Below are 15,345 nucleotides of genomic sequence, written 5' to 3'. Positions count from 1 at the left end.
ACTTAATTAACTCTAGCTCATCTTGATGTAAGGTATTTAGGAATAATATTTAAAATTTATCCCCATACCTTTTATTAAAAGGCGGATAACCATTAAATATGCAATATCAGGGGCTTCAGACTCTCCAGGGAGCATTTCATCAATAATTACTTTCAAGAAGTGAGACACAGTTCATTTTTTAGAATAAAAGAGTCTTAACTGCTTTTCAAAAATGGCACCAGATAGGAGATTACAGATAAAAGACACTCACATATTTATGGGTAGTTGAAATTGACTACTGGTCAGTTAATAGGAGTCACGCTGCTTTCCACATTCCAGAATGGTAAAACAGCAGCAGTGGTATGAAGTTGTGAAGTAGCTAATCAAATATTCACCTTTGGATGCCTGAGATGATACATGTACTGTAGCAAATGGGTTCAGACTCCTGGAAACCAGCTCCAGAGATTAATTTTTGACATTAAGAATGGGGATATCCAAGGATATAGAGGAATTAGAAAACCCTAGCTCCCTTGAAACCTCTGAAATTCTCCCCATGGCTTCTCCATTACTGGGGAACACAGTGCTTCCGTGTGTGTGTGTGTGTGTGTGTGTGTGTGTGTGTGTGTGTGTGTATCGGGTAGGACGATGTAAGAGTCTGTCTCTTACCTCACCCATCACTGCCTCTGAAAGGTGAACTTGATTTCAAATACAACAAAGCCCAGAGAGTAGAATATTAAATCAGAACAGGAAGTCCAACACTTCAAAAATAATTGCTCATCAAAAATGTATGGCATTCAAAATTTACAGGAAATGTGATAGGATTTTATTTTGTTGGTACTTGTCCAAGGAAGACAGAACACAAATTTGGACTGAATGCTGTTCAACGCTGTTGTCTTCTTTCCTAAGGTAATGTAGGTAGGCAGTAGGCTGTGTCCTTGATAGCCAGCTGGTTTGGGAAAGGCAGGTCTGAACCCAGCACTGTTCCATGCTAAATGTCACTGAAACACTACACTCCTCGGCTTAATGCAGAGGGAAATAGTGACTGCATGAAATAGGAATGTAACCACTGTCTCCCTGTTTCATGCCAGAGCCTTAAAAGCTCTTGTCTTTTCCATGCCATTAGTGAGCAGTGGAATATTTTTAAAGTATTTTACTAGCTCTGTTCTCCAGGCTGAAAACACTAACAGAGTAAAAGGCTACAACTAAAATGGGTCCGTGAGTTCGGTGACAATGGCACAGTCTGAGGTGACTGAACCCAGGTAGGGTATTTAACCACCAGCAACACATGGTCATAGCGGAGATGAAAAACAGCAGCGTGTGCGCTGCGGACTTGGCTCCCATCTTATTCCAGTCAGTTCCACCTTGGTCAGGGGCCAGGTGTCATCTCCATGTTTTCACGTTCACCCTTAGTGTCTAAACCCTTGCTCCCTGTTGCAAAGGGGTTGACAAGGGTCCAGGTCTATTGGGTAGCAGGTTGTCTGCCGTGATTAATTCAGCAGCAGATGTCTGTATAAGGATGGTAGCAGTTGAGCCACTGCTATTTCACTCCTGGTTTTGACTATAAAATGCTCTTGATCCTTTTCTTGTAAGAACTCTAATCTATTCATTTATTTGTTTTATTTTCTCTTCTTTTTGATTCTATATGCATACAATTTTATTTATCTTAACCTGTGGTTCATAACACATAGGCATTGCTTGTCAATGAATAGTTATTTATTTATTTAAAAATATAATAGGAACTTGTAAAACATCTCCTCCTCAACATTATGCAAGACAGACCTTGACAATATTTAAATGTATAGCTATGTAGTTCTCTCTCGTTCTATCTCCTGCCATGCCCCAGCCTTATAAAAATCCTGAACTTGGGTCACTATTATTCCCTGCCAGTAGTGTGTTGGTAAAGGGTTGACAACTAACTCTCTGGAGGAAAATAAAGCAAAACTGTAATTTATTGTGTTTGCTGATTTCTGTAGTGTAAATACCCTCACTATTGCCAGTTTCAAGCTAACAAAATGATGTCACTAAAACTGGAGTTGGGAAAAATGTATACAGTCAGCTCCCATGAGCTGATAAGGTAGGCTCCAGCATATGACTGGTCTTTGCTTTCCTTTCAATAAAATTTGACCTATTTTATTCCTGAAAATTATTTTCTTGACTTATTTGTTTTTAGCTTTATGAAAAGCACATTAGGCTTTGCATAGTCTCATTAGACTTAGTTTTTGCATTTGCTATTATATTGCTAAGATTCACCTATAACCTTGCTCTTCACTATAGTTCATTCATTTTGACTCATATGAATATGCCACAGTTTATTCATTCACTCTTCTCGGTGCATATGTGGCTTGGTGCCATGTTTTTCTACTGTTTGGTGCTGTTAAGAACACTTTTGTATTTATATCTTCTGATATGTGTATGCAAGAGCTTCTCCTGATGTAAATCTAGGAGTGGAATTGCTGAGTCATGTATGCAAGAGCCTCTCCTGATGTAAATCTAGGAGTGGAATTGCTGAGTCATGGGACATAGGAATCTTCAACTATGAGATGATGCTGAACTGTTTCCAAATGGTTTATAGTACTTATGCTCCCATCAGTAATCTATAAGTAATCCTATGAATCCATACCCTTGCTAACATTTTATATTTCTAAACTTTTTATATTTTGCTAATCAAGCAGATATAAGGCTATGTATCACTATGTCTTGCTTCATATTATCCTGATCATCAATGCAGTAAAATATCTCTATATGTTTATTGGTCATACATGTTTCTTCTATTAAATGTATGATCATGTTTTGCTCATTTTCTATTGGCTCATACAGATTTGTGGTCAATGTAAATATTTGGTTTCTCCTAGGGAAGGATTTTCACTGTTCCACTTACTGTCTTCTAGCTACTGGCAGAACTTTCCAACTCTGTAGACAAGCCATGTTGTCTGAGATCTTCCTTCTAGGTACCTCTGCCCGCTCTTCCCCTTGACACCTTTCCCAGAAGCCAGCTCACCAGCACCTTCCCTAGGGATACATTCCATATCGTGTGTACCTAGGCATAGAGGGTGCTCTCCTTCCTTTGTACCGAGTCTTACTCTGTTCATTCATCAACCGAAACAACATGGAGAACATGATGGCATTCAACATTTACAGGAAATGTGATAGGATTTTATTTTGGTGGTCCTGGTCCAAGGAGGACTGAACACAAATTTGAAGTGGGTGCTATTCAATGCTGTTGCCGTCCTCCCCTAAGGTAACGTACTCATGCATAACTGTCTACTTGGCTGCCTCTTGGTTATCTTTGTCTTGAGAGCCCAGCATGATGACAAGAAAGCCAATCGCTGAAGTTTATTATAGGAAATACACAGTGATTATACAACTGTCTTCATATCTACCTCTAGGATTCTGTGTAGATCTATTCAAGAGCACATGACTAATGTGGCAGAGTCAGGGCAAAATTCCAGGTTTTATAATTTTCAGGGAAGCTTCCACGTCCACTGACCACTTTAGGCCCAACTCTATGGCCATTTCATGGGTCTCAAACACTACAGCTCCTCCACTATCCACACTCACAGGGCTTCTTTTCTTTCTCTCCCCCCACCCCGCCCCACCCCCTACACACACACACCCAGATGTCACACACACACCCAGATGTCTCAGTCAGGAAAGCTGTGGTTTTCCATCTCCACGCCTCCCCTCTCAGCACTCAGGGGCCCCCCTGGGGCAGAGGGGCAGCTGCAGGGGGTTCTTGCCGCGGTCTCTGATCCCTTCCTGGTGCTGTGTCTCTAGCACTGCAGATGTAGAAGCTGCTGTCTTCAGGATGGGCATTGGTCACTGTCAGAGTGGAGAAGGTCAGGTTTGGATGGTTGATGGGAAACTTGTCCTGCTTGACGCCTTGCTCGTATGTGACGCCGGAGCCCTCATTGGAAGTTGCCATGAGTATGAGGCTCTGTGTCTGGAACTGACGATACCAAAACATAGTTGTGGCCTGAAAGTCCAGGCAACGGCACTCGATCTTCACAGAGGTTCCTCTCTTACAGATAACCCTGCTCGGATATTGAGAGACGACAGCAGCAAGCCCGGAGCCTGCTAAAAACAGAAGCCAGAGAGAGGAGAGCCCAGTAGGACCCGAGTCAGACAGGATGACAGGCAGAGCTGAGCCTCACTCCCTCCCTGTGCTCCCAGCTCCTGGAGAATCCTGTTTGTTTTGTGTAATCTTTCTGTCATCTCCCTAGGGCCATAATCCCCCATCTCCTCTGACCGGTGGCTCTCACCTTACCGTTTACACCTCTAGAGAGCAGGGCCGCTCCCTCTCCCTTTGATGAGCATAAACAATCCACATTGCCTGGCCACCACTTGACCGTGCCAACACACGCACATGCCTACTGAAGCTCCCAGGTAGAAGGAGGCTCATACCTGTCCCCAGAAGCAGCAGAAGCAACAGCATCTTCGGTGATGGCCCCACACCACCTTCTGCGGGGAGAGTTGTGACCACTGTCTCCATTCACCAGCGAGGAGGGATGACTGATCACAGAATCTCAAGGATGCTCTAGTCTGCCCCCTGGTGGTAATCTTTGCCCATGACCAGTGTTACATCCATCTCTCTGCCTATCAAAGAACCGTACAAGTCAGGCTCGGTGGCTCACGCCTGTAATTCTAGCACTTTGGGAGGCAGAGGCGGGTGGATCACAAGGTTAGGAGTTCAAGACCAACCTGGCCAACATGGTGAAACCCCGTCTCTACTAAAAACACAAAAATTAGCCAGGTGTGGTGGCAGGCGCCTGTAATCCCAGCTACTTGGGAGGCTGAGGTAGAGAATTGCTTGAACCTGGGAGGCGGAGGTTGCAGTGAGCTGAGATCGCACCACTGCACTCCAGCCTGAGTGATAGAATGAGACTGCGTCTCAAAACAAAACAAAAACTCATACATTGCCCAAAGTGGCCTAAAGATTTCCCAAATCAACTTCTAAATTTATTATAGATACACTGAGATATAGAGCATTGCAATGACTTAAGTGAGTTTCTTATAAGGAAATGAGTGTGTGTTTGGGTAATGAATGGCATTGGAATCTGTTTGCTGCTTCTGTTTCATATCCTCAAAGCAATCACACCAAGACAACTCATGGTGGTTAATCACTAGACCTTCAGGTAGGAACTGCCATAAATATTGATAACGCCCAGGCCAGTGCCTCAGCTGGAAGTCCAATGTTTCTTCATAATCATGATGAAGCCACTTCATCATTTTCTAAATGAGACAGTTACCTCATGAGTATCTCATAACAATTTTCCTCATATATAGATGGACTCAATTCTAAACATTCTAATATTATTTCTCGATTTAGCTTGTATGTTTCCATGTTAATCACTGTTGAGGTTGTGAGAATAATTACATTTATTCTATTGTAATGGAGATCATACTAAGTACTGGGCAGTGAAAATAGTTTCTAGGAGGCATGAGAAATTCTTTGATTTGAACATGCTGGGATACTTGTTTTAATGGATCAACATTGGAAACGTGTAGCAATTACAAGAAGTACAAGGAGCTGGAAAGTTATTCTGAAAGTCCTGTGTTTTCATTTTTATAACAGCCTCCCAATTATGCTTTCATTTAATATTTGGTTCTTCTCTGGCATAGGTAGCTAGAAAAGATAAGATTAAGACTTCGCCCATCATATTATGTTTGTGCAATTGTGGAATCATTTTATCATAACAAATATAGCTATTGCATTATGTTAATATTGGCATATCTATTGAAGGGCATCTGTATGCTCCTGTGGCTGCATTTTTTATTTCCTGGGTATGTTGGATCTCATTAAAATGAGGCCACTTCATAGTGCTAACTACTTTTTCTGCAAAAAGTAAGGACAGCTTGCGATGGGTGACCTCTGGCCCAATATTATGATATGTTTGGGAGAGAGTGGCTGGAAGACCTTCAGATCAGAAGAAAATCTTTCTATTTATTTTGAGAAACACTAATTGTCAGGTACAGATGGTCTCATGATGGTTTAATGACTTTTCAACTTTACAGTGGTGCTAAAGCAATATGCATTTCAGTGTGCTCCTTGACTTATGATGGGGTTATGTACAGATAAGCTGGATATTGTAAGTTGAATTATGATGTTTTCAATTTATGCTGGATTTATCAGGATATTACCCCACTGCAAGTCAAGGAGCATCTGGATATTCCTGTGGTGTTTTATCACTGTGTCAACCTGGCTAAGCAAGGAAGATGTTTCAGATAACTTTTTCCTAGTATGGTTCCAGGTTAGAGTTGATCATGGGGGAAGAAATGCATGAAGTTTGTAAGGGGAAGGTAAAACAGCTGCCACTGAGTTATGAAGTCATCACTGGCTCCAGGCAGTGAGAAGTAGCATCAAAAGTGCCAATGAGTTCCAATTTATGCTGACTTTCCCCTGTTTCACATCCAGCTCTTTATACTGACTGCCATCTCTGCCGACAAGGAGGGACTGCAGTCCCATCACCAAACTTTTCTGAGAACTCACAGGGCTGTTGGCACATAGAGTCAGCCGTCTTCCATAAATTCCTACACCATCCCCTTCAGGGTTCCGTGTAGTACATGGATATACCCAACTTAATGCAAAACTTAATGCAAAGTCCAGTTCATCCACCTTCACCAGAGCTTATTAGAGTTGTTTTTTCTGACCCTTTTTAAACTTTCACTTATCCATCTTCTCCCCAGATTGTGTCAGGCCTAATTCCTATACTATCCTCTTTTGTTCCTTAATGCTCATGGTGGTTTTTCTTCCCTGACACTTCCATTTGTGTCATGGGTTTGCCATGGGCCAAGCCATACGTTGTCAATAGCTAGTATGTGCTATGACTTTTCATTTTCTGAGACTACTGCAATGCCATCTCTTAAAATTAGTCAATGTGACCAATTTTCTTGGTGTCTGGGGGACTTTAGTATCCATGAGAACTGTTGGAAAAGGAGATAGAAGTTAGAGTCAGTGGCCTGCGATCAAAGGGCTGTGGCACAAGAAAAGCCTTGGTATTGGGGTCTGATAGCCCATAATAGGGCTCTACATCTTTGCCTGGGTTAAATCTGCTACCAGGAATCAAAGGCCATGCAGCAAAGAAGCATGCTTAATAGGGCAGACACAGAATATGATGGATCCTCTTTCTGCTCTGAGTTGGTATACTAAAGTTTTGTGCAAAAACAATGACGGTTAAAGATGATGGTTAACACATAGGTAGGTAATTGTAATTAAGTATTGGTAAAACAAAACAATAATACTTCTAGTTATTATAGTTAGACAGATTTAACATTCTGACTCTCCAAAATGTTGGAAATCATGAAGAGAACCATAGGTGTTAACTGTTCTAAAGTTCTCATAGGCTTCAGGAGAAGGATAAAGATAAGACTAATCTCAGATTTTCCTAATATAATTATATAATAAAATGTTAGTTAATCATCAAAAAATGAAAATGAATTGTGGACTTCTGAAAGACAAAATAATGAAATGAGAAAAATAGTCAACAAAAATAAGGTCATGCATGAGGGAAGAAGAAACCAAAATGTGAGAAAGATTAATGTACAAAACCAAATAAGAACCATGACTCAAAACCCAGGAAATCACCTGCTATAGAAAGCTATACAGAAATACATTTAAGACAATAGACTGAGGATTCTAGTTGTATAAATCATGAGGCTGAAAAAATATACACTGCTTATGAAATACCCACCTGAAGAATAAAAACAATAAAAAGGCTACATGTAGAAAGGTTGAAAAAGAAACACTAGACAAATAACAATCTTAAAAACATGAAATAGTTTTATTGATGTCATCCCAAAAGGACTCCAATGCAAAAAGAGCAGCAGGGAAAAACTAAGAGTACCAAGTAACGACACACATTCAAATGACTGTGGTGTGGTATCTGGTCTTCAAAGATACTAGCCTGATGAAGCACACTGGCTAGTGATCACCTTCCCATGAGTGCCTTTCTCTTGAATCTGAGCTGGCTGGATTGTGGTGGAGGTGACACTGCATATTTCCCAGGTTGGGCTGTAAGGAGCCTAGCTGACCACATCTGGGTCTCTTGAATGCTCCCTCTTAGGGTGGTCAACTACCATGCAAAAACTTTAGCTGCCTAGAGGCCACCATGCTGTGAGACAGTCCATCTAATCACATCGAAGGCTGTGTACAGAGCGACATGCTCAGCGGGTCCACAGCTACTGCAGCCATCGCAGGTAACAAACCCACAGGGGCACACAAAAGCCACCTTGGATATCCAGCCTAGTTGAGCCTTCAGGTATCTCCAGCCTCAGTGACTGACAGTGACTATGTGAGCATCCCTAAGTGAGAACTGTCCAGTTGAGCCCTTTTACATAACCACAAGAGATAATAATATGTTGTTCCTTTAAATCACTAACTTTTGGAGTGGTTTGTTACACAGCAATAGATCATTTGTCAAGTAAGATACTTGTCATTACATTCTAAGCTTTCTAAGTGAGGTATAAAATACATAGACTGCACAAATCTTAAGTGTTCAGCCAAATGAATTTTTGAAATGAATATACTCGTATAATCATCACCCAGATCAAGATATAGATTTCAGAATTCCAAAAGCCTTCCTCATGTCTCCCTCAGAGTAAATACATAATGCTACCAAATTAATCACTATTCTGACTACATACCGTATAATTTTGTGTCTACTATATTTTATTCAATCTTATATTTAAAATATCTGTGTTGGAAATTACATTTTTTGCTATATTGTATTCTGTTACATAAATGCAACACAATCATTTATCTATTGCATTGTTGATGGATGTTGAATATTTTCCAATTTGGGGCCATTGGGAATAAAGCTGCTATTGTGGTAATAGCTTTTTCTCACATGTTAAATATCTTTCTGCTTCCTAAGAATTCTGGACTATTTCTTGAATTTTTATAGAGTTGACAAATTGGTTTTCTGACTTGTCTAATTTACTGTTGGTTATGTTCAATGTGATTTTAAATTGAGCAATTATGTTTATTATGTTAAAGAAATAGTTCTAGATTAAAATCTTATGTAAATTATCTTTCTGTTTAATAGATGTGATGGCCTCTGAAAACTTGCTAAGAAAACATTCAGTGATATTTTACATTTTAAAACTTTCCTGTCTTTTACTTCAGATGATATCTCTCGTACAACCTGGTTCTGGGAATGGAGGTTATGATGAAACTTCATAGCTACAGCATTCTTTTCAGTATTAAGATTACCCTGAAAAAAGCAAATGGTTAATAGTTTTACAGTAGAATTTTTGAAGTCTATTCAAGTTCTTATGCTCTGCTTTAATAAATTCCTCAACTGAAAGAAAGGAATTTGTGTCCATTCTCGTCACGGACAAGAAAAACAAGGAAAAACGAGATTGTCTATCTCTTACTGTCTTCCCTTTCATTTTCTTCCTTTCCTTGGACAGACAGTCTTTCCCCCATCCCATCACCTCGGGAGAATGCTTGTACATAGAGCACAGATAACATTATGGGTCTGTGTCTCTCCCACTGCCATGAAGGTCCCTGGCTCCATCCTCTGGCTCAGAGAATGACTGATGTGGAGGTATCTGTGAATATGGTCTGGACATTCAAAGTGAAGTATCTTAGAGCCATCTCATTTCCAGTGTTTTACTTACTACTGTCAGAAAGCATTAGTTTCAATGACTGCTTGTAGTTCTCATGCTACCATATCTTAATGTTCTTTAGATCCTATTCAGGGAGAAATATCTTTTCCATCTCTATGTTTTAGTATTTTGGTTTCTGTGAGACTCGGTGTGAGTCAAACTCCCATAGGCTATGTAGAAGAAGAAATCCAAGGCTAAACACAGAATCCAGGCAATAATTCGAAGAAAATTCGTGGAGCCAAGTCTTGTGTATTCTGGACAGGCACTTACATTTTTCTAAAAATTTCTTATCCCTGGAAAAAGAGAACAATACAGCAGGACAGACTAAGGTTATTTGATGCTTCTGACGATATTTTTAAAAAGTTTTCAACCAGCAGTTTCAGTTGTATCTGAAGAATAATATAGAAACATCAATTTCTAGAAGCATAATTATATGATCAAATAAACATTTGTAAGTCAACATAAGAATTAACACCACTTACCTTCTAATTCAATGCATAGGTGGCAGAGCATACAGAGAGAAAACATAGAAAACAAGATCACTTGGGAAGTTTTATTCACACTTGTGTGCTTATCTATCACTCAAACATTTCTCTCCAGCCCGACCTTCTCCTCTAAGTGCCAGACCTGCACTTATGGAGCCTCTTGAATGTTTCTACACAGATGTCCAATGAAGGACCACTAGAACCAGAAACTCAATTCTGTTCAATAACTTGACTCCATTCATTTGTCCAAATTTTCTTCCACTGCCATATTCCGGTGGAGGAGGGAGTGTTGATATTTTTTTTCCTGGTGTTATCTCATCACTCTTTCCTTTCATAGTTCCCTTAGCCTGCCTCCCTCTTTTGGTGCTTGCCCATCTGGTGAAATCCTACTTGCCCATCTGGTGAAATCTGAATAATAAGTTTCATCTGAAAATTTGCTGTCTCTTTGACGCCCTTCCTGATGTCACCAGACAGAATTGGCTATGTTATTTCCTATACTCCACTAACGTCTCTCATTAAAGCGTGCGTCATATGAAATTGTGATTACAGGGTTTGTCTTCTGCATCTCTCTTTCCACAGCCCTTTTTATCTTCCTGAAAGAAGGGAAAATTTTCTATTCATTCATTCATTTCTATTCATTCATTCATCTATTCATCTAGCATTCAGTAAAACAGAAAAAAGCTTGGGGTTGTAAGATTAACTTTTCTCTTCTTTCTTCTCTGTGTCTCTCTGACTCTGTCTATATATACATGTATATATCTTATATACAACATATAACACATATATAACATATCTATATCTATATCATATATGGCAGGAAACTTCGCTCAGCCAATAAGTAGGTTTAAAAAACTATTATATTTCTAGTTTTTAAAAATAACTATATAAAACGATAAAACAGCCAGGCACGGTGACTCACACCTGTAATCCCAGCACTTTGGGAGGCCGAGGTGGGTGGATCAGCTGAGGTCAGGAGTTTGAGACCATCCTGGCCAACATGGTGAAACCCTGCCTCTACTAAAATACAAAAATTAGCCAGGTACAGTGGTGTGCATCTGTAATCCCAGCTACTTGGGAGGCTGAGGCAGGAAAATTGCTTGAACCCGGGAGGCAGAGATTGCAGTGAGCTGAGATCATGCCACTGCACAGCGGCCTGGGCAACAGAGTAAGACTCTGTCTCCAATAAGTAAGTAAATAAATAAAACTACAAAACTATAGTTTAAAAAATGATATATACATATATATAGTTATATATATACAAAACTGTAGTTTAAAAAACTGTATAAAACTGTCATTTTAGTCTCATATATAAAGTTTAGTTATATATATTTATATATAGTTTATATTTTTTTAGTTATATATATAGTTTTTTAAACCTATATATATTTATATATAGTTTTAGTTGTATATATAGTTTATATATATATTTTTAGTTATATATATATAGTTTTTTAAACTATATATATAGTTTATTTATATATATATATATATAAATAGTTTTTTAAACTTAGTGGCTGAGTGACGTTTCCTGCCGTCACACAGTGCAGCGGAGCCCTGCCACCTGGTCGGGGAAGCAGGACTGGGCACATTTATGCACAGAGAGGCGACATCCATGCTTCACTGTGTCTATACTACTGGCACAGAGATAGAAAGCTGTTGGGTTCCTTTGGGCTGATGTCACAGTGAGAGGAAAGGATTCCTTCCTCTCCCGAGACACACTGTACCCTTCAGCTATGTCTCCTTTCTGAATGTCATTTACTATCTGTGAGTAGTAGATCAATCTCAGTCCTTGACCTGGGTCCTGTCGGTACCAGTACATGGCATCGTGGTTCAAATTCTGTTCACAACTCAGGGTCACATTCTGTCCTTCCTTTCTGAACAGGTACTTTGGGGACTGAGTGATTCCGCCATCCATGGTGTCTGGAAAAGAAAGAGAGGCATGCCTGAAGTACAGCGCACGGAGGTGCCTGATGCTGCTGTCCCTCAGGGAAGCCTTAGATTTGGAACTTGCAGCATTCCAGATAGGAATTTTCTCCCTGAACCCAGGACTCACTTGCTCCAAGGAGACAAAGGACCACACAGCAGAGCACCTGGTTGCTCATAGTGGAAAGGGGGCCTCCTTGTAGCTCCAAGCACTTGTGGGAAGAGAATGAGAAAAGAGGCTTGGCTCTGGGGCTTCTCCTGGCCTTATGTGCAGAGTTTGTCGGTGGCTGGAACCAAGAGGTGGGAGGTTCCTGGAAATACTCAAGACAGGCTTTCTAATTTTGCAGATGAGGAGACAGGACAGAGAGCAGAGTCATTGGCACCTCCCATAACTCTGCGTTGCATCTGTGCTGAGGGGGCTGGCACCCCAAGTTTCCGGGCCAGAGTTTCACTCCAACTGGCCCATTGGTTTTTATCTTTCCAGCAACTGTAAGGTTTGGGTTCCTCTAGGAGCGCTGTAGACACTCTGATTATACAAGAACGTGGAATTCATTTATTTTTCCTTTTTTTAAAAAAATAAAAATAAAAACAAAACAAAACATTGATACATAATGTGTGTACCTATTTGTGGGTATGTGTGGTATTTTGTTACATGCATAGAATGTGTAATGATGAACTCAGGGTATGTAGGAAGTCCATCCTCTGGAGAACTTATCATTGTTTATGCCCTCAGCTCTCTTGGGGAAAGATGACCCCTGGGGTCTGGCCAGTGGTGCTGTGGCCACTGTGACAGCCTTTTGCTTAGCCGTCCTGCTGCACAGAGCCCAGCGCTGCTGTTCTAGGTCCTTCATGCAATTACACCAAGACCTCGCCTCCTTTGACCACCTTCTAACTGGCTAGTTTCGCTCACGTCCTTCTCATTCTCCGACTTGTTTCTTTGTCTTTGCCTTTGTCCTGACTAAATTTTCATTTGGGTTTATCCTCCCTTGGTCATCTTTTAATTTATTTTTCATGACTGGGATAATTTTCTTTTTCTTTCATGTCCCTCCTGAGGTCAATCAATTTCTTTTTCTGATGTCTTCCTATTTTGGCCATTTCTGGTCTGAGTTTTTGAACTGCTGGTCTGGTTATGGTCACTTATATCCTCAGCTGCTTCCTTGAGTGTATTTATTTCTGTTTGGAGTGTAGACTTACGTTTTCTTCTGCCTCCTGATTGCTTTTGAGGTAAGGGAACAGGGAACAGAGGTGAGATGTTTGCCTTCGTTGTATGGGTGTTACTTTCATCTTGCTCATTTTCGTGTTATTGGGGTGTTTTACAAAACTCCTAGTCTAATGTTCCTTTAGCCATCATCCTAGCAAAATCCAGACTCCTTAGTGAGCTTTGTTTGTTTTCGTAGTGGGGCTGGTTGTGGGTCCTCTTAATTTGTGATTTCCTTTTGTTTTGCAGAATTCTGTTTCCCCCTTTTTTCTCTTTTTCTACTCACTATTGAATTGCCAGAAGGCCCTCTTTCTTCCTCTTTGCCTTTTTCCCCCTCCCTGTAAAGCACTGCCTTTGGAAGACTGTTCCTTTAAATTACATGTCTGGTGTTTTAAACGGCATGAAGTTTGGAATCCATCTTCTCTGCAGCCTTGCTGGGGTCTCAGCATTGGTCTTTTTCTGGAGATCTTTCTGTATCTTTCTCAGGCTCCCCAGCCAGTGTCCCTCTTCTGTCTTCCTGGAAGATTTTCTGGGTTTTTCTCCTTTTGGGTGAAGTGAGGGAGGGGCGGGAGTACATTAAATGATTTTAGAAAATCGAAGGGCAAAGACATGCAGTGGAGTCACATGGTTTATACTCCGCGCTGGTGAGACTGGGCTTAGCCTGCACACGTATTTGAAATGACTTTGCTTTTGTCTGCCTTTTCATTTTATGAAATTGTTTCATCAAAGCAAATTATAACAAATCTTTTTCTGTAGGTGGCCTGTATCTGTTGAGTGATGAGAATAAAAACAAATATTAACTAAGACAAAAAGTTGAGGTGACAGATTTCTAATGAACAATATCTGTGGGCCAGACCTTTTCCCTAAATTCTAGACAAATTTATCCAACTCTATTTCCATCATCTCTCAGATGTTCTATAATTTTATAGCAGGAATTCTTGAACCTAGCATCTGTACAAACCTGCACAGGTACTCGGCAATGAACAGAACAAGAATTATGCCTTCAAGAATGCTAAGCAGCATGATGTGAGATAAAAATCATAACCCTTTGAGCCAAATGCTTTCTGTCACCTTCTAGGTTTCCTCCTCCCTTCCCTTCCCTTCCCTTCCCTTCCCTTCCCTTCCCTTCCCTTCCCTTCCCTTCCCTTCCCTTCCCTCCCCTGCCCTGCCCTCCCCTCCCCTCCCCTCCCCTGCCCTGCCCTCCCCTCCCCTGCCCTGCCCTCCCCTCCCCTGCCCTGCCCTCCCCTCCCCTCCCCTGCCCTGCCCTCCCCTCCCCTTTATTCCCCCATCTCTCTGTCTCTTTCTTTCTAGAAATTCACTCCTAGAACCATAATTTCTCTTGGTGAAAATGAAGAAAGCACTTCCTTAGGTTGTGTATCTTGGTGATTAAATAAAATTACTGATGTAAAGCATGAAATATAGAACTTGACATACAGTATGGAATAAAAAAAGAGTTACACTGCTAAGTGTTTTGAAACTGACAAATTAAGTCAATGTCAAAACTGAAAAATTATGTCTAGTTCTTAAAAATCTTTATGTCCTTTGGATGACAGAGTCTTAGTTTCTGAGCATAGCCTGGGATGTTTCATGCTATCCCTACAGTCCTCCCCTATTTCCATCCTCAACTTGCAGAATGCCTTAGAGCTGACCTGTTCACTGTACCGGTAACACGTTTCCCTTCCCAGCCCACCGCTGTTTCCAAGGCAGGTCTGGAGGATGTTTGTGGACTGAGAGGCTGTGGCTCTGCATTGATGTGGGTGGTGAGCTGGCACAGAAATAAGCTGCTGAGTCTTCTTGCTCTGCCTGCTGGATCCTCAGGATGCTGGGGCCTTCTTTGGGAAATTCAGCAGAAAACCATTCCTTTGGCATTCCTGACTCATCTATGATTTTTTCTTTCTGGAGATAAACCATGAATTTCAGACCTTCCTCTGGGAGCTGCCGATACCAATAAACATGACTGTGTCCTTTCATTGGGCTGCATCTCAGTCTTGCCTCCTGTCCCCTCCTCCTGACCAGGTGTCTTGGGTTCTGTGTGATGCCGGCATTTGAGAGACCTCAGAGGAGAAGAGACTGCATGAGACACAGTTGTAATGGCAGAAGGATGAATGTCTTACAGTGAAGGAGCCTGTTTGAAGTCTCCTGCATTCCTTTAAA

The 15,345-nt window shown here is 41.0% G+C and overlaps 1 gene segment (V, D, J or C); it reads right to left on the bottom strand.

The window, feature by feature from the left end:
* Positions 1-3,139: 3,139 nt before the first annotated feature.
* LOC114677055 (T cell receptor beta variable 20-1-like) lies at positions 3,140-9,228 on the bottom strand. The segment is given in 2 exon segments: positions 3,140-4,050; positions 4,381-9,228. Coding segments are annotated over 2 exon segments (468 nt in total).
* Positions 9,229-15,345: the final 6,117 nt, after the last annotated feature.

This window comes from Macaca mulatta, chromosome 3 (genome assembly GCF_049350105.2).
Source record: "Macaca mulatta isolate MMU2019108-1 chromosome 3, T2T-MMU8v2.0, whole genome shotgun sequence".
Classification (NCBI taxonomy): Eukaryota; Metazoa; Chordata; class Mammalia; order Primates; family Cercopithecidae; genus Macaca; species Macaca mulatta.
Note: the sequence above shows the minus strand (reverse complement) of the source record. Positions and strands in the feature narration are given on the sequence as shown.